At 41.1% G+C, this 20,282-nt stretch overlaps 1 protein-coding gene and 1 pseudogene across 5 annotated transcripts in view; one reads left to right on the forward strand and one right to left on the reverse strand.

The window, feature by feature from the left end:
- Positions 1–14,127: 14,127 nt before the first annotated feature.
- Positions 14,128–14,204, forward strand: LOC127488324 (U2 spliceosomal RNA; annotated as a pseudogene).
- Positions 14,205–15,222: 1,018 nt separating this feature from the next.
- Positions 15,223–20,282, reverse strand: part of USP18 (ubiquitin specific peptidase 18) — a 53,752-nt gene continuing 48,692 nt past the window's right edge. For all 5 annotated transcript variants that reach the window (XM_089304302.1, XM_070049091.1, XM_051837063.2 and 2 more), the window contains 2 exons: positions 18,774–18,823; positions 15,223–16,138 (listed from right to left, as the gene is read on the reverse strand). In XM_089304302.1, coding sequence (XP_089160428.1) covers positions 16,093–16,138; positions 18,774–18,823 — 96 coding nt within the window. In that variant the 3' untranslated portion in view covers positions 15,223–16,092. The remainder of the gene's footprint in view (positions 16,139–18,773; positions 18,824–20,282) is intronic.

The following is a 20,282-nucleotide window of genomic DNA, read 5'->3' on the forward strand; positions in this document are numbered from 1 at the left end:
CGGTGGAGTTTGGGCAAGGTTTAGTGCAGATGATAACCTCTGGCTTGGTTTTCATGGCATCTCCACATGGCACTCTGCTTACAGGTGTTCAGCGGTATCTTTATGATGGAGGCTTAGGTACATCAAAGGAAAGTAGGTGTACTGAATTTGCATGCAGGGTGGAGCTAGAGGTGCTTGGATACAAGATAGAGACTGCTGAAAATGTCTCAATGCCTTAATTCACGTATGCCCTGTGTAACCCATGTAAGATGTACACCAACACCCTAGGCTCACTGAAGTTTTTGAGAAAGCAGGAACAGATGTTTGATGGCCAAACCACAGGTGTAGGTATAGGAAACTAGTTCAAAGATTATTGATCTCTGACTTCCTATAAATGGACAATTTAACCAAGTCAGGCTATACTGAACTTGGCAATAACTTTAGGAGCTGATGTTGTTTATGGAAAGTGAATTGCATATTTCTACAGTGTCGCTCCCCCTCTTCGTGGAGGAACGACACAGGACCCTGCGCTGTTCTTTTGTCTGCTCGGCCCTCCCCGGGTTTGCTGCTGGTTCTTCCCGGGTTGGCTACCATCCCTTCCACCTCCGTGGAAGGGCGGTTCCCCCTGCCACATTCCCCACTTCCGCGGGGGAGCGGCACACCACCGGCCGGCTCTCTCGGGGGCTGCACAGGTGTTCCTCTTAGATGTTCCCCTTAGATGTTCCTGGTGCATGCCGTCTCTCTCCTCCTTTATAGTCCTCCTCCGCCAATCCCAACTCAGCTGCCCACACGCCGAGTATGCTGCTCTCCTCCAATCAGGAGCAGGATCAGCTCCTGGAGGTCATCACTCAAGTTGGCAAGAGGCAGCTGCGTAGAAGCTGTTTTCTCCTCTCCCAGCGCCATATTGTGGGAGAGCAGATGCATAGAATAAGTCTTAATTCCAGTAACTTAGTCTAGTCCGAGTTGCTCCCCACATACAGCACCAATGCTGCAGATTTGATGAAGGACTAAGGCTAAGCCTCTTATAACTATCTGCTAAGGAACTGTAAACTTTTACTAACTCTCACCTCCTGCTGAAGGTTCCATGTCAAGCCACAAATGCAGAGTAAAACATGATTGCCAAGACTCTCCACTGACAGCAGGTGAAGTTATAACATACTTCAGCAGCAAGAAAATCTATAATGAAAATAGAGGGAAATGTGCAGCTGTGGAAATGTCACTATTGGTGCTACAACCTGAGTGAATTGGACTCACCTGTGGAATCTGAAGGGCCCTATGTACATTTCTCTGCTTCAGGCTTGTGGCTGCCAGTCCATAATACCCAGCATAACTGGCACTCTGTGAGACCTGGATAAGGGGCCCACTGAATCCTGCAGCTCCAGGACTATATTAGTCCTTATTCCTCAGAGTCCCCAAGCACTTGGGCCGTCCTCCACTGCACTCCCAGGCCACAGCAGAGAGCTGAACTTGCCTTGAATGACCTGTGGAAGAACTACTTGCACTCCACTGGTCTAGGCCCACACCTGCCAGTGCACGACCCCTTGCATAATTTGTATTCATCCCATATGATTGGGTCCAGATTCCCTATACATCTCTCAGTGCTGGAATTGGGTCTTTTGATGCTACAAGCCCAAGCAGTAGTATCTAGAGAAGGTCTTATCCACATTACAGGTTCCAGAGTCACATCTACTGGATTTGCAAGCACAAAAATCACTCAGGCTTGCCTGGTAGAATAACAGGACAACTCATTTGTGTCCCATAGTGCCAGAAACATAGGTATAACTATCACAAACCATAGTGTGATTGACATTCAACTCTCTGGGAACTGAAGACACACATCTTTGGAAGTCCATATCCACTGTGAAGTCATATTACTACCTCATGAACTGCTCCAGACTAGGCATATGCAGCACTCATAGACACTGCTGACACAGATTACAACTGAAGGAATCACTCAGAGATTACACTTCTGGGCTCACTATGAGCCAAAGCCAAAATAACTGAAGTGATAGTCCACATTCCATTTCATAAAAAGTATTTTTCCAGGGGCCACCACTGTGGAGTAGCAGGTAAAGCCACAGCTTGCAGTGCCGGCACCCCATTGGTGCCAGTTCAAGTCCTGGCTGCTCCTCTTCCAATCAAGCTCTCTGTTATGGCCTGGGAAAGCAGAAGATGACCCAAGTTCTTGGGCTTCTGCCCCTGCATGGGAGACCTGGAAGAAGCTCCTGGCCCCTGGTTTCGGATCAGCGCAGCTCCAGCCATTGTGGCCAATTGAGGAGTGAACAAGCAGATGTGGAAAATCTCTCTCTCTCTCTCTCTCTCTCTCTCTCTCTCTTTCTCACTCTCTCTCTCTCTCTCTGCCTTTCCTTCTCTCTTTGTGTAACTCTGACTTTCAAATAAATAAATCAATCTTTAAAAAATAGTATTTTTCCAACAAAACCCACCCTGTAAAGAAGAAGCTGTTATACCAAATGTGCAGACACTAACATAGGGAAACAAGAAACATGAAGAAGCAAGGAAGCATTAATAACAGGAGTCACTGTGCACTAACTCCCCATGCAGGACCTCTGTCCTCAATGAGTTGTATTATGAGAATTAATGATACTTGTTCTCAAACAGTTTCTGTGTGTGTGTGTGTGTGTGTGCAAACTGTTGAAATCTTTACTTAGTATAGAGTTGGTCTTCTGTGTACAAAGTTAATTGAAAATGAATCTTAATGGAGATGGTACTGGGAAGGAGAGAGGGAGGAGGAGGGGTGGGAGTGTGTGTGGGAGTGCAGGTATGATGGGAAGAATAACCATATTCCTAAAGTTGCACTTATGAAATTTGTATTCCTTAATTAATTAATTAATTTTTAAAAAAAAAAGAAGCAAGGGAGCATGACACCTCCAAAAGAACATGAGAGCTCTCCAGAAATAGATCCTGATTTGAAGAAAATTATACGTGCCTGAAAAGTAATTCAACATAATGGTCTTAAGGAAACTCAATGAAATGCAAGAGAATACAGACAGTTTAAAGAAATAAGGAAAACAACACATGATATGAATGAGAAAAATAAAGAGCTAGAAATAACTAAAAAGAATTCAATAAAATATGACTGAGACTTTCAACAGAATAGACTGAGCAGAAGAAATAATTTCTGATCTGGAGGAGAAATCTTTTGAAATAACTCAGTCAGACCAAAATAAAGAGAAAATAATTTTTAAGTAAAGAAAACCTGTGAGATATATGGGATAACATTAAGTGAAAACACTCATGTTGTAGGGATATCTGAAAGAGAAGAGAAAGAACAAGACATTGAGAACCAATTGAAACCAATTGAGATAAGTTGAAAATCTCCCATCTTGAAAGACATATGGGGTTCAGCATTGTGGCATAGCAGGTTAAGCCACTGCCTGCAGCACCTGCATACGATATGGGTGCCAATTATGTCCTGGCTGCTCCACTTCTGATCCAACTCCCTGCTGATATGCCTGGGAAAGCAGCAGAAGACGACCTAAATGTGTGGACCCCTGCACTCAGGTGAGAGATCCAGAAGAAGTGCCTGGCTCCTGGCTTCAGCTTCATACAGCCTGACCATTCCAGCCATTTAGGGAGTGAACCAGTAGATAGAAGATATCTCTCTATCTACCTCTCTGTGTCAGCAACTCTGCCTTTCAAAAAAAATAAATCTTTTAAAAAAGAGGACATATGCAAAAAAAAATGACCTAAATGAAAGATCTCCACGAGTGAGATCCAGTGGAAAGAACAGGTCATCAAAGAAGGAGGTATCTTTCTCTGAAGGGTGGAGAGTACTTCCATTTTGACTATGACCTTGTCTAAATATGATCAGAGTCAGTGAACTCAAAAGGCTTCCATAGCCTTGGCAACTCATGACAAGAGCCTAGGGTGATTACTGATGCCATAAACAAGAGTGTCAATTTGTTAAGTCAACAACAGGAGTCACTGTGCACTTACTCCTCATGTAGGATCTCTGTCCTTAATGTGCGATTTAATGCTATAACTAGTACTCAAACAGTATTTTTCACTTTGTGTTTCTATGTGGGTGCAAACTGTTGAAATCTTTACTTAACATATACTAAACTGATTTTCTGTATATAAAGAGAATTGAAAATGAATCTTGATGTGAATGGAAAGGGAGAAGGAGCGGGAAAGGGGAGGGTTGTGGGTGGGAGGGAAGTTATGGGGAGGAAATCCATTGTAATCCATAAGCTGTACTTTGGAAATTTATATTCATTAAATAAAAGTTTAAAAAAGGACATATGAATATCAAAGGATCTCAACTAGATGCAACCAAAAAAAAAGATCTTATACAAAGTATATTCTAGTCAAACTGTCAAATTTAAGGACAAAGAGAGAATCTTAAAGATGGAGGGAAAACCAATTTCTATATAAAGGAAAAACCATTAGACTAACAGACTTCACTGCAGAAGTCCTGCAGGCCAGAAGAAAGATGATATATTCAAGGGATGATATTTTCAAGGTCTTGAAAGAAAAAACTTCCAACTAAGAATACTATATGCAGCGAAACTACCATCGAGAAGTGATGGAGAAAGTATTTCACAAAAGCAAAAGTAGAATTCACCACCACCAGACCAGCCTTACAAGAAAACCTAAAGGGAGTCCTGCATTAAAAGCCAACATCATGAAAACACTCTACAACAGTATAAAATTCACTTCTGATCAGCCATAACCAATCAACAAAATGACAGAAGTCATTTCTTTTCTATCAGTATTAATCTTGATATGTAGTAAATTAAATTCCCCAGTCAAAATAAAGATTTACTTAAGGGCTTTAAAAAAATCAAATTATATACTGCCTAAAAGAAATCCACTTCACAGGTAAACATACACATAGACTGAAAGTAAAGTGTTGGAAAAAGATATACCACACTAATGAAACAAAAAATAAGGTGGAATAACTATACTTATATCAGATAAAACTGACTTTAAATAAAAATTATAAAAACTGACAGGAATATTATATATTAATAAAATGATCAATTCAGCAAGAAGATATAAAAATCATAAAAATATGGGCCTAACACAAGACTACCTAGATATAAAAGGTAAATAGTATTGCACCAAAAGGGAGAAATTAATTCCAATATAATAGTAGTTGGGGACTTCGGCACTTCACTGTCATCAATGGACAGATCATCCAGAAAGAAAATCAACAAAGATACATCAGAGCTGAACTATACTATAGAGTGAGTGGACCTAACAGATATTTACAAAACATTTCACCTAACAACTACAGAATGCACACTTCTCATCAGCACATGGAACATTTCCCAGGATAGACCATATATTAGGCCACAAATCAACTCAGTTTTTAGGACTGAAATCAAACCATGTATATTCTCAGAACACAAAAAAATAAAACTAGAAGCCAAAAAGAAGAAAATGAAAATTTACAAACAGATGTAAATTGAACAGCATGCTACTGAATAACTAATGGATCATTGAAAATTTATAAAGGAAGTATAGAAAGTCATTCTCTTGCTCTCTTCTCTGTGCTCTCTGCTCTCCTCTCCTCTCCCCCTCTCATCTCTCTTCTCTCTGCTCTCTCTCTTCTCTCCTCGCCTCTCTCTCTCTTATATTCTCCTTCTCTCTCTTTTTCCCTCTTCGCCCCTTCCCTCTGGTCTGCTGGGTTTTCCCCAATAAACCCTTTCCCTTACTCTGGTGTTTGGTGTGTTTTGTGATGGCCTAAAATTGATGCATTGGCTGAGAAAACCTTACATTGGTGATCCAGCGTCCCTCAGTGACTTTGTTCTCCCTTTGGGGATCTCTGAGCTGCTCTGGGGTCCTGGATTTCTGCCAGTCGCAAAACACACCCTGGAACTCCTTCCACACCACCGAATGCTCCACAATTTCCATCTATACACCGGCCTTCCAAATTCTGAGTGTTTACAGGAAGTGATAATGGAACAAACCAAGGCCTTCAGCAACCAGGCGGTCAACCAAATGCTGCTACAGGGATATAGTTGGCTCCTCACCCAGGAGACGGCGGCTTGAGACATCGCCCCATGCCAGTAAAGAGTACCTCATCACCCCATGTGAGCAGGAAGTAGCTCTAAAGACAGATTATCGCCCCTCTACCCCTCCTGGACTTTTGGAACTTATGTCATTCCATACAACTTCTGCTTTATAAAAAACAAAAGAGGGGAATGTTGGGAAAATGGTGCAGTTTTATCTATGGCGTGATCTACACACTGACACCATCCTAGGCTCTAGCCCCCACCGCCATTACTGGAAGCCAGGTGGCCCCATAGCCCAACCACTGGTGTCAGCCCCACCCCCATCCTAATGGGGATTCACTGCTCCTGCTTCCCTGCCCACCCTCTGGCAAAGTTTTAAAAGGACCTGTTCCTGAACATGTGGCTCCCTCTCACTCTCTTCTCTGTGCTCTCTGCGCTCTCTGCTCTCCTCTCCCCTCCCCCTCTCATCTCTCTTCTCTCTGCTCTCTCTCTTGTCTCCTCACCTCTCTGTCTCTTTCTTACACTCTCCTTCTCTTTTTTTCCCTCTTTGCCCCTTCCCTCCGGTCTGTTGGGTTTTCCCCAATAAACCCTTTCCTTTAAAAAAAAAAAAGGGGGCCGGCGCCGTGGCTCAATAGGCTAATCCTCCACCTTGCGGCGCCGGCACACCGGGTTCTAGTCCCGGTTGGGGCGCCGGATTCTGTCCCGGTTGCCCCTCTTCCAGGCCAGCTCTCTGCTATGGCCAGGGAGTGCAGTGGAGGATGGCCCAGGTGCTTGGGCCCTGCACCCCATGGGAGACCAGGAAAAGCACCTGGCTCCTGGCTCCTGCCAGGATCAGCGCGGTGCGCCGGCTGCAGCGGCGGCCATTGGAGGGTGAACCAACGGCAAAGGAAGACCTTTCTCTCTCTGTCTCTCTCTCTCACTGTCCACTCTGCCTGTCAAAAAAAAAAAAAAAAAAAAAAGGAAGTATAGAAATTCTTCAAATGAAGCTGAAAACATAGGATATCAAATATGAGGAATAATACAAAAGCATTTTTAAGAGGGAAGTTTGAAGCATTTAGAAATCTATTTCAAATAAACAGTAGAAAAACAAAAACAAAACAAACCCGAAGTTAGCAGAATACAACAAATAATGAGGATCAGAGCAGAAATAAATAAATTTGAAGCTAAAAAAAAATCAATGAAAAAGAAAACTTGTCTGTTTCAAAAGATAATGTGGACAAATCTTTAGCCAGACTATCAAAGAAAAAAACATTTAAAACTCAAATAGGGGCCAGTGTTGTGGCACAGTGGGTTAAAGCACTGCCTGCAATGCTGGCATTCCATGTGGGTGCCAGCTCAATTCCCAGCTGCTCCACTTCTGATCAAGTTCCCTCCTGATGCACTGGGAAAGAGTGGAGGATGGCCCAAGTGCTTGAGCTCCTGCACCCACATGGGAGACCCAGAAGCAGCTCCTGGCTCCTGGCTCCTGGCTCCTGGCTCCTGGCTCCTGGCTCCTGGCCCAGCCCCAGTTGTTGCCATTTGGGGAGTGAATCAGCAGATGGAAGATTCTCTCTCTCTCTTTCTCTCTCTCTCTCTTTCTCCAATCCTACTTTTAAAATTAAAAAAAAAAACACAAATAAAATTAGAGATGAAAAAGGAGACATTACAACTGATATCACAGAAATACAAAGGATCACAAGAAACTATAATGAATATGTTAAAAAATTGGGAAATTTCTCATAAAGGGGTAAATTTCTGGATACAACCCACTAATAATATATCAAGAAGATATATAAAGTCTAAACAAAACAAATACAAGTCATGGGATTGAAGCTATAATTATAAGTTTCTTATCAAGATTCTCTGCTTCCCAGCTCTGATGTCATGTTGGCCCCGTGTCACTCAGTTTTTGCCACTCTGTGAACTTTTGTGATTGTAGAAGCTTTCAACAGGACGCACAGACCACTCACAGACTGGAAAACAGTATCACCCTAGAGACTTTCCCAGGTCTCCAAGATAAAAAAATACATCTCCAAGCTCACATGTTGAGCAGAAATGTGCTGTTACAGGTGATGGTGTCATTTGAAGACATGCCTATGGACCTCGCCTGGGAGGAATGGCAGGGATGAGCAATACTCAGAGACTCCTTACAGGGATGTGATGCTGGAGACCTTCAGCAACTGCTGTCCTTGGAATACTGCATTACCAAGCCTGATTTAATCTTCGAGTTGGAGCAAAGAGCAGAGCCATGAATGGTGGAAAAACATCAAACCAGAGCCTCCGACTTGCCCAGAAAAAGGACCACCAGATTGGGAATAACCAGAAAAGTCAAGATTACATTTGAAGCAACATGTAATCACAAACCACCACACATCAACTCACAAGGGATTTGAATTAAGAAAGACGTAATTTAAGCTCAAACCATATTTCAAAGCTGATTTTCAAAAACAGAAATTGTTTAGGAATGAGACCTGAGGCATGAAATGTGTTTCACAATGTGCACCTCTCTAGTGGGCCTGATGAGATGCAAACTTTCCATAAATATTCTTATCTCAATAAGCATCAACAAAGCCCCACAAAAGAGAATGAGTCACAGTATTGGGTTTTTCAAATGAAGAGACAGGACACGGGAGCAACCATCCTAAGAGTGTGCCGCAATATAGCTTTGCACTAGCACTTTTATTTAGAGGGTACCAACAAGTCTACAAGCCAAAAGGCACAAAGTCATACATCAACTTAACAACTGGAAAAAGGAATTCAGTCTGGTGGACTATGGTAGAGAACAGAATGGAGGTGGAAATCTTCAAAGACAGGCCCATTCAATGCTCCTGCAAGTTTTCAAATTCCTGAAAACACCCAGGTACAAATTAACATCCATTAGACCCCTTAGGCTCCCAGTGCCACATTCCTTTGGGGACAAGTGTGCCCATCCCCTGGTTTGTATTGGTGGAGAACAGAGATTGTAACCATGCCTGTTCTGAGAGACACTTGGGCACATCCCCTGCATCACACTTCATAATACATCAGAGAATTCACACAAGAGGGAAACCTTATGAATGTGATGAGCGTGAAAAAGCCTTTTCTCACAAGTCATCCTTCATTCTGCATCAGAGAATTCACACAGAGGAGAAACCTTATGAAAGTACTGAGTGTGAAAAAGCCTTTTGCCTGAAGTCACACCTCATAACACATCAGGGAATTCATACAGTGGAGAAACCCTATGAATGTGGAAAAGCATTTGCCAGAAATCAAACTTCATAGCACATCACAGAATTCACAAAAGGGCATTCACACCTTAAGAATATTATGAGTGTGGAAAAGCACATTGCCAGAAGGCAACCCTCATTAGGCATCAGATAATTCAAAGAAGAAACCTTATGAATGTGGAAAGAAGCTGTTCCTGAAATTAACCTTCAAGAGGCATAGACATCACAAAGGTCAGAAATGTTTTGAGTGCAATGAATGTGAAAAGACTTTTTGCCAGAAGTTGAACTTCAACAGACAACAGGATGCACACATAGTAGTGAAAATGCCCCCCTAAAATTCCTATCTATTTAATGAATGGAAAAGTCTTTGCCAGCAGTGTTCATCATACATTAAAAGAGTCAAACATGAGGAAGTATGTGTCTGTAGGAGAACTTTCTGCCACAGTAACCCTTCACTTTCCATCAAACAATTCACACAGATTAATCACCCTATTAATGCAATGAAATAGAAAATTGTTTTGATACAAGGCAAGCTTCAGCAAATGTCAGCAAAATTACTGTAAAATAATGTAAAATTAATGTAAAAGTAAATTAATGAAAATGTAATGTGTGTGGAAAAACCCTTTGATTTAATCATATCTCAACAGATTTTAGGGAATTCACATGACAGAATAATCCTGCGTGACAGACTGGCTATATGTTCTTCAAAATCTACTTTTGTCTCTTAGACATAAAATCTGTATTTTTTACTTACCTTTATTATGTGTGACTATGTAAATAAGCTGTGCTTTCACAAATTTTATAAACATATTCAATCAACCATCTTCTCCAATACCATCTTCATCAATTCAGAAGTTATTTGATGTGGTGGTTTTGTTGTCTTCCCATTTCTTTCACACATTACTCTAGTACAAACCCATGGTATGGCCACAGGAATGTCATCTGACCTATGTGCCAGTCATTACACTGTCCTCCATCTCTGAATGATGAGCCTTTTGACCCAGACATGGAATTAGTACCTGTTGATCTCTATACTCATGAGATTTCTAGATTTATCTCTGCATTGCTATGGATTTGCTTACACTACTAGAGGTCTTTTTACTGGGTAAAAGAGGGGATGCCTGCAGGTGTTCTGGTGGTCTGAAGTCTAAGCAGTGTTCCTGAGATTGATTCTGTGCAGTATTTATTTTTGCCTTTGTTGGATTATTTGTCTTCCACTCTGCTATGGGTTGCTCTTGTTTATAAATAAATTCTGACTTGATTGTATTAAGAACGGTCTCTTATCAAAGAAAAGTCCAAGATCTGTTGACTTTACAATTAATTTCTATAAAACATTTAAAGAGGAAATAACTCCAATGCTTCTTAAACTTCCAAAATATTGAAAAGGGTAGAACTCTGTCAAACTCATTATATGAGGCTGATATCAAAATCAAAGACCATACACACACAATAAAAAATAACTAGAGATAAATAACTTAATAAATGTAGGTGCAAAAATTCTCAACAAAATACTGGTAAGAAGATCTAACATTTTATCAACAAGATCATAAGTCATGGCCAAGTAGGATTGATCCCAGGGAACAAGGATGATTTACTATCCACTAGTCAATAAGTGTAATAAACCAAATGAACAGAATGAAGAACAAAAATCATACGATGATCTCAATAGATGCACAAAAAGCACTTGTTACAACTCAACATCCCTTCAAGATTAAAAAAAAAAAGCTCCAAACACACTTGGTATTGAAAGAACATAGTTCAAAATTATAAAGGTTATACAACACAAATCAAAAGAAAATGTCACATTGAATGGGGAAAGACTGAAAGCACTTCCCCCAAGATAAGGAACAAGACAATGATTCTGCTTTTGCAATACAGTATTGAAAGTATTAGCAAGATCAATTAGAGAAGAGAAAGCAAAAGAGAGAATCAAAATTATAAAAGAGGAAGCCAAATATCTATGTACACAGAAAACATGAATATAAACATTCCATCAAAAAAAGAGAGAGAGAACTCTTCCAAATTCATTCCACAAGTCCAGCATACCATGGAACCAAAACCAGACACAGGCACAAGAAAAAGATAATTATAATCCAATATTACTGATAAACATAGATACAAAAAAATCTCAACAAAAAAACCAGCAAACCAAGTCCATCAGCAGATCAAAAATACATTATAATCAAATGGAATTTATCCAAGATGCAAGGATTTATTTTATTTTATTTTATTTTTTTGACAGGCAGAGTGGACAGTGAGAGAGAGAGAGACAGAGAGAAAGGTCTTCCTTTTGCCATTGGTTCACCCTCCAATGGCCGCCATGGCCGGCGCGCTACAGCCAGTGCACCACGTTGATCCGAAGGCAGCAGCCAGGTGCTTCTCCTGGTCTCCCATGGGGTGCAGGGCCCAAGCACCTGGGCCATCCTCCACTGCACTCTCTGGCCACAGCAGAGAGCTGGCCTGGAAGAGAGGTAACCGGGACAGAATCCGGCGCCCTGACCGGGACTAGAACCCGGTGTGCCAGCGCCACAAGGCGGAGGGTTAGCCTAGTGAGCCCCAGCACCAGCAGGAAGTTTCAACATATGCAAATAATTAAGTGTAATATACCACATAAGTAGAATGAAGGACAGAAATCATATGATTATCTAAATAAATGTAGAAAAATAGTTGATAAAATTATAGATCTCTTAGAGATTAAAATTCTCAAATCATTAGGTATAGAAAAGCTGCAAATGTTTTCTCTAAAATCTAGAGCAAGTCAAGGATATCCTCTTTCCCACTATTATTCAATATGATAATGGAACTCATAGAGAAATCAGACAACAAAAATAAAGACATCCAAAACAAGAAATCAAATTACCCCTCTGAGTAGAAAATAGTTTGATGTTTTAAAAATTTTTAATATAAAATATTTTAACATTTTAAATATAAAAACCTGATGATTGTTAGATTGTTAGAATGCAAAAACAAATCCAATAAAGGACATGAACAAAAAGTATATGAAAAAATAGTGACATTTTACACCAATAATAACATACTGATAAGATCAAGAAAGTAATTCTATTTACCACTGCTACAAAGATAATAAAATATCTATGAAGTGAATAACCTCTACAATGATATTTGAGAAACACTGATGAAAAAAACTTGAAGACACAAAACAATGGAAATACTTCTCATGTTCATTAACTGTAAGAACTAATATTGTTAAAATATCCATACTGGGGCCGGCGCCATGGCTCTCTTGGTTAATCCTCTGCCTGCGGCGCTGGCATCCCAAATGGGCTCCAGGTTCTAGTCCCGGTTGCTCCTCTTCCAGTACAGCTCTCTGCTGTGGCCCGGGAAGGCAGTGGAGGATGGCCCAAGTGCTTGGGCCCCTGCACCCCATGGGAGACCAGGAGAAGCACCTGGCTCCTGGCTTCAGACAGGCATAGCTCCGGCCGTAGTGGCCATTTTGGGGGTGAACCAATGAAAGGAAGACCTTTCTTTCTGTCTCTCTCACACAGTCTAACTCTATCTGTCAAATAAAAAATTTTTTTTTTAAATATCCATACTGCTGGCACCGCAGCTCACTAGGCTAATCCTCCACCTTGTGGCGCTGGCACACGGGGTTCTAGTCCCGGTCAGGGCGCCAGATTCTGTCCCGGTTGCCCCTCTTCCAGGCCAGCTCTCTGCTGTGGCCAGAGAGTGCAGTGGAGGATGGCCCAAGTGCTTGGGCCCTGCACCCCATGGGAGACCAGGATAAGTACCTGGCTCCTGCCATCAGATCAGCGCGGTGCGCTGGCCGCAGAGTGCCGGCCACGGCAGCCATTGGAGGGTGAACCAGCAGCAAAAAGGAAGACCTTTCTCTCTGTCTCTCTCTCTCACTGTCCACTCTGCCTGTCAAGAAAAAAAAAATCCATACTACCCAAAGCAATCTACAGGTTCAAATACTCATCAAAATACCAATGCATTATTCACAGGAAAAGGAAAAGGGAAAATAAGCCTAAAATTCCCTTTCTCTCTGTCTCTCTCTCTCACTATCCACTCTGCCTGTCAAAAAAAAAAAAAAAAAAAAAAAGCGGCCGCAGCCGCAGCTCAATAGGCTAATCCTCCACCTAGCGGCGCCGGCACACCGGGTTCTAGTCCCGGTTGGGGTGCCGGATTCTTTCCCTGTTGCCCCTCTTCCAGGCCAGCTCTCTGCTGTGGCCTGGGAAGGCAGTGGAGGATGGCCCAGGTGCTTGGGCCTTGCACCCCATGGGAGACCAGGAGAAGCACCTGGCTCCTGCCTTTGGATCAGTGCGGTGCACCGGCCGCAGTGTGCCAGCCGTGGCGGCCATTGGAAGGTGAACCAACGGCAAAAAGGAAAACCTTTCTCTCTGTCTCTCTCTCTCATTATCCACTCTGCCTGTCAAAAAAAAAAAAAAAAAAAGCCTAAAATTCATAGAACTAAAAAAGATTCTGGCTATCCAAAGCTATATTGAGTGAAAAGGCAAAGCTGGAGTTATCACAAAATCTGAAGACATACAACATGCTTATAACAAGACAACAAAATGCTGGCATAAAAATAAATGCAAAAACAATAGAGAATAGAGAATCCATACATAAGTCACATTCACAGATAACTTGTCTTTTGAAAGGTGCCTACAGTAAATGTTCTGGGAAAACTATATTCATGTGTAGAAAAATGAAATTAAACCCTATATCTTACTATATTTTTAAAAAGTTGTATTCAAAATGGATCAAAGACCTAAAGGTAATACCTCAAAAGCTTTAAAACCACTAAAAGAAAACATACAACACTTAAAGACAATTGTTTTAGGCAATGATATTTTGGATAATACCTCAAAGTCTCAAGCAACAAACAAAAAACAAATGGGATATTAAAACTAAGAAGCCTCCGTACAGCAAAGAAAACAATCAAAAGGATGAAGAGGCAACCTCAGAATGGGAGAAAATATTTGTAAACTATTCATCTAACTAGTCATATATATGTATATATAACTGCTTCTTGGCCTTTTGGCTAAGATCAAGTGTAGTATATGTATATTTATAGCATATATATTATAGTTTATGCATATATATAGTATTTGTATATATTATATGGTATACATGTATATTATATAGTGTATTTATATAAATAAAATATATATAGTGTGTATATATTATATAGTGTGTGCCTAATAATGTATATAATAAGCTAAATATGCATATATAATGAACCAAAAAACTATGTACATATACAATACATATAGTATATGTATATATAATATATATGATACTGGTGGATGTATATACATAATATGAATATAGAATATGTCTACATAGTGTATATATAAAATATATAGTATATGTATATATAAATATATTGTGCATGTATACATTATATATAGTGTATGCATATATAGTGTATGTATATAATATAGTGTATGTATACATATATGTATACTATATATATATAACACATAATGAATTAAATATGTACATATTATGACCAAAAAAACTATAGTGTATGTATACAATACATATAATATGTATAGTGTATGTGTATATGATAAATGTAGTATATATGTATAATATATAGCATATGTATGTACAGTGTATGTATATTACATGTATACACATAATGTATGTATACTGATAAACACATAACATATAATGAATTAAATATGTATATATAACGAACTAAAGAAACTTAACAACAAAAAAATCGCATTTTAAAATTAGCAAGTGATCTAAATGGACATTTCTCAAAAGAAAATGCAAAAGTAGCCAATGACTATATGAAAAATTGTCCAGCATCATTAGTCATCAGGGAAATGCAAATAAAAACCACAATGAGACATCATCTCATACCAGTTAGAATTGCTATAACCAACAAAATAAAAATGAAACATGTTGGTAAGAAAGTAGAAACAAGGGAGCTCTTAAATACACCTTGTTGGTTTGAACACAAGTTAGTAAAGCCATTATGAAGATCAGCATGGAGGTTCGCTATAGGTCCTCCTCCATGACCCATAATAGAAGTGATTCTACTTTCCCTGAAAACCCTCAGTGTCATGTGTGGTGTAAATACCATCCATTAAACTGCAAACTTCTTTTGAGGAAAAGAACTTTATTCATTATTTTGCCTAGCCAATGAATAATAATCACAAAACATTTGACCTTCATGGAATTAATTATGGTTCTAAAAATTATAAATTATATAGAGTGATAGTCATCCAGTACACAACAATGTGTTCACATCAGTTTTGAACTTTGAAATATTTCTCTACCAATGCTCCTTATCACCCAAATGACTCCCACAACTGGTACTTTCCTCCATAGGAGCACCTGGACTCCCACAACCTTCCAACTGAAGGGCTAATGCCTTGATTCAACCATGTGTCCCGAGTCCACTGGTGAAAGTATCCATTATGACTAATCAAAACCTATGTAGTCTTGTTGTTAACTATTTTGATAATTGCATTAGTCCATTTTTTTCTATTGCTATAACAAAATAGCTAAGGCTGGGTACTTTACAAAGTATTTAATTATTTGGTTCACAATTTTGGTGGCTGGAGGGTCCCAACCAGCATAAGCATCCTGGCAAGGAATCTCTGGCTGCACCAGAACACTGCGGTAGCACAGAAAGGAACCATCAGACACTGCAGTAGAACAGAAGGGAACCATCAGTGCCCAGGACAAGGAGACCACATGGAGCTAATTACCTCTCACTGGGCCCCACCTCTTAAAGAGCCCACCAACTCAACAGTGCCACACTGAACACCAAGCCTCCAGCACAAGAACCTTGGGGAGACACATCACATCCAAAGCACAGTAATAATCACCCCTGGTTATAAATAAGATACAATTATATAGTGTGAAAATGATGCTTCTTTTCATTGTACAATCTCTTTGGCAGCAGTGTCAGGGATAGAAAAAGGAAATGATGTTTTTTCGGTCTCTGAAAGTTTAGGGTACATTCATTAGCACTCAATCTTCATGTAAACCAGAAGATAGGCAGTTTCACGCCTAGAAAGAAGAGAAAGAAGCATCAACGTAGTAAAATGAAACATCCGCCCACAGTGAAATGGCACATTATTAATCCATGAACAGATGAGTGTCGGCAAACATTCCATTGTTGTGTAAGATCTTCATCCATCCTTCACTATCTATCCATCATCTCAGAGGGGGAAAAAATAGTGGCCTGGGAAAATAGCCTCTAAGTTGTTATTAGTTAACATCTATATTGGGATTTGATGAATGATGGGCCCATGAGCCAAGTCCAACCCCGTCTTGCAAGTAAATTTAACTGGAACACAGCCATTCCCATTTTTCATGTACTAACCACAGCTGCTTTGGGTACAAGGGCAGAGAGCTGAGTCATTTCAACAGACATATAATAATAAAAATGTAATACTAATATATAATAATATTATATATTATATTATAATGATATATATTATATATAATAATGTAGTAACAATTATAATAACATGTAATAACAGACATATAAATATAACAATGCCTAAAATATTTTCACTCTGGCCCTTTACAAAGCTTTCCAATCTGTGATCAAAATCATGGGAATATGAACAATAACTAATAATTGAGAAATATTGGGCATTTAAGAGAGAAGTTTAGAAGAAACAGAAGAGAAAGGTGAAAAGCAGAAGGTTTGAAGTGGATTTCACACTTCAGTTTCACCTAACTCACTATTTTTCTCACATTTTTCAAATGATCATACCCACCTCTTCAGCTAAGAATTGTTTCAAATATCATTTGTGGCATACATGTCACTCCTAAGGCAAAAACTCAGCTGAAAAGCTAACAGAATCTCTCTGTTGTAACTTACCCAGCTTTTTTCTATCCAGTTTCCACTCTAATTAGAGATTTTTAAAAGGATTTATTAAAATGATTTCCCCCACCCCTAGCTCATGATCTAATCTGAAAGAAAGCTATATTAGCAAATAATTAAACACAGAGTGAATCTTGCTGTAACAGACGCATGATGAAAATGCAGTGGCTGTATCCAAGAAGCCCTACAGAGCTGCTGCTTGGGTGAATCCACAAAGGCTCCCTAGAGCAGGAAAAGGTCTTGAGTACCAAAACGTAAGTGGCACTTTGCTGCATGGTAAATTAGGAGAGGGCCACACAGGCCAGAAACTGAATACAAAGATTCAAAAAGGCAGATGGAGTACATGGTGTTTCATAAGTTACTTTCTTTTTTACAAATTTTTTTTTTGACAGGCAGAGTGCACAGTGAGAGAGAGAGACAGAGAGAAAGGTATTCCTTTACCGTTGGTTCACCCTCCAATGGCTGCTGCGGCCGGCGTGCTGCGGCCGGCACACCACACTGATCCGAAGCCAGGAGCCAGGTGCTTCTCCTGGTCTTCCATGCGGGTGCAGGGCCCAAGGACCTGGGCCATCCTCCACTGCACTCTCTGGCCACAGCAGAGAGCTGGACTGGAAGAGCGGCAACCGGGACAGAATCCGGCGCCCCACCAGGACTAGAACCCGGTGTGCCAGCGCCACAGGCAGAGGATTAGCTTATTGAGCTTTGGCACCAGCCTTCTTTTTGACAATTTTTTAAAGATGTATTTATTTATTTGAAGAGCAGAATTTGAGAGAGACAGAGAAAGAGAGAGAGAGAGAGAAATCTTCCTTCTACTGATTCACTCCCCAAATGGCCACAACAGCGGGAGCTGGGCGGATCCAAAGCCAGGAGCCAGGAGCTTCTTCTGGGTCTCCTATGTGGATAGCAGGGACCAGGGATCATCCTCAACTGCTTTCCAAGGCCATTAGCATGGAGCTGGGTTGGAAGCAGAGCAGCTGGGACTTGAACAAGCGCCCATATGGGATGCCAGCATGGCAGGTAGAGGCTTTACCACTACGCCATGGTGCCGGCCCCAGGTTACGTCTTTTTTTTTTTTTTTTTTTTCTCATTAAACTTTGTTTTAATGGGTCTCAAAATTCTGTGACAGATTTTTGGTCAAGTTGTTTCCATTAAAAAGTACTGATTTTAAAAACTAATAACTTAAAACTGCCACGCACAAAAAAAAAAATGGTCCACAAAACATTCTCCTTTCCTTCTGAAGGTTTTGCGATGCATTGTTATCATTAACCAGTCTTTTACTATTAAACTTAAATGGCCAATTGGGACAAACAGTTCTGAGACTGTTCTTCCACCACTGATTAAGACTGGGGTGGCAGGTATTAGGGATAATATTCATTTAGCCTTCTGAGCTTTCTGGGCAGACTTGGTGACCTTGCCAGCTCCAGCAGCCTTCTTGTCCACTGCTTTGATCACACCCACAGCAACCGTCTGTCTCATATCACGGTCAGCGAAACGACCCAGAGGAGGATAGTCAGAGAAGCTCTCAACACACATGGGCTTGCTGGGAACCATATCAACAATGGCAGCATCACCAGATTTCAAGAATTTAGGGCCATCTTCCAACTTCTTTCCAGAACGACGATCAATTTTTTCCTTCAGCTCAGCCCAGGTTACTTCTATTTTAGCACTGCTGGAGTCTAAACTGTGAGAAAAGTGTGATGGAGTGGGAGGGTGTTGGCCAGGCTCAGCAGTCACCAGGGAGTCAACAGCAAGGAAATTCCAAGAACCCTGTGTAAGTTCACATTTTTATCACTCCAACACCCCTCTTACCAGCGGTCATTATGATTTCCAAAGGTGCACTGAATGTCTTCCCAGGACACCTGAAGTATATAAAGAGAGTGGAATCAAGCATCGCCCTGAATACATGGAACTATATTCTCCATCTTTTTCTCCTCTAGATAAACCCACCCTCAGTAACTCCCAACCCTGGAGCATCTGGCCATGTAATGTCACATACACTGAAGCATTTTTAATATCTTTATCCCTTTGTTTAAACATAATTATGCTTGGGACAGGCATTTGGCCTACCAGTTAAGATGTTGCTTTGGATACCTATGTCCCATGCTGAGGTGCCAACTCTAGCTCCTGACTGAAGATTCCTGCTAATGTACAAATGTACACACTGGTGACGGCTCCAATAAATGAGTTCCTGCTACCGAGAGAATTTTTTTCTAGTGTTTGCTTATTTACTGATTTATCTGAAAGGCGGAGTGACACAGAGAGAAACTGACAGAGATATTTCATCCACTATATCAGTCCTCAAAACCCCACATTATCTGTGGCTGGGCAAGGCCAAAGTCAGGAGCCTAGAAGTACATCAAGGGCTCCCACATAGGTGAGAGGGACCCAGGTACTTCAGCCATCACATGCTGTCTCCCAGGAAGCTGGATCAGAGCAGAGTAGCTGGGGTTCGACAGGCACTATGATAAGGGATGTATGCACCCTAAGTTGTAGCTTAACACAATGTGCCAAAATGCCAACCCCACAACCTGGACTGAGTTCCCAACTCTCAGCTGTGGCTCAGACACAGTCATTACAGGCATCTGAGATGTAAACAAGCAGATGGGAGCTCTCTCCTTCAGTCTATCTCTCTACCTTTCTAATAAATAAAAAATATAACTAAAATAGAGAGATGTCGCTCCCCGTCTTCGTGGAGGAACGACACAGGACCCTGCGCTGTTCTTTCGTCTGCTCGGCCCTCCCCGGGTTTGCTGCTGGTTCTTCCCGGGTTGGCTACCGACCCTTCCACCTCCGTGGAAGGGCGGTTCCCCCTGCCACATTCCCCACTTCCGCGGGGGAGCGGCACACCGCCGGCCGGCTCTCTCGGGGGCTGCACAGGTGTTCCTTCAGATGTTCCCCTTAGATGTTCCTCGTGCATGTTGTCTCTCTCCTCCTTTATAGTCCTTCCACCAATCCCAACTCTGCTACCCACACGCCGAGTACGCTGCTCTCCTCCAATCAGGAGCAGGTCCTACAGTTTATTGGTTGAACTGGAGGCAGCTGCGTAGAAGCTGTTTCTCCCTTCTCAGCGCCATATTGTGGGAGAGCAGATGCATAGGATAAGTCCTAATTCCAGTAACTTAGTCTAGTCCGGGTTGCTCCCCACAGAGAGAGAGATCTTCCACCTGCTGGTTCACTCTCCAAATGGCTACAACAGCTGGGTTGGGCCAGGCTGAAGCCAGGAGCCAGGAACTACATATGGGTCTCTCACATAGGTAGCAGGAACTCAAGTACAAGAGACACCATCCACTGCTTCCCCAAGAGCATTGGCATGGAGTT

This window comes from Oryctolagus cuniculus, chromosome 9 (genome assembly GCF_051225735.1).
Source record: "Oryctolagus cuniculus isolate XC-2025 breed Fujian yellow rabbit chromosome 9, ASM5122573v1, whole genome shotgun sequence".
Classification (NCBI taxonomy): domain Eukaryota; kingdom Metazoa; phylum Chordata; class Mammalia; order Lagomorpha; family Leporidae; genus Oryctolagus; species Oryctolagus cuniculus.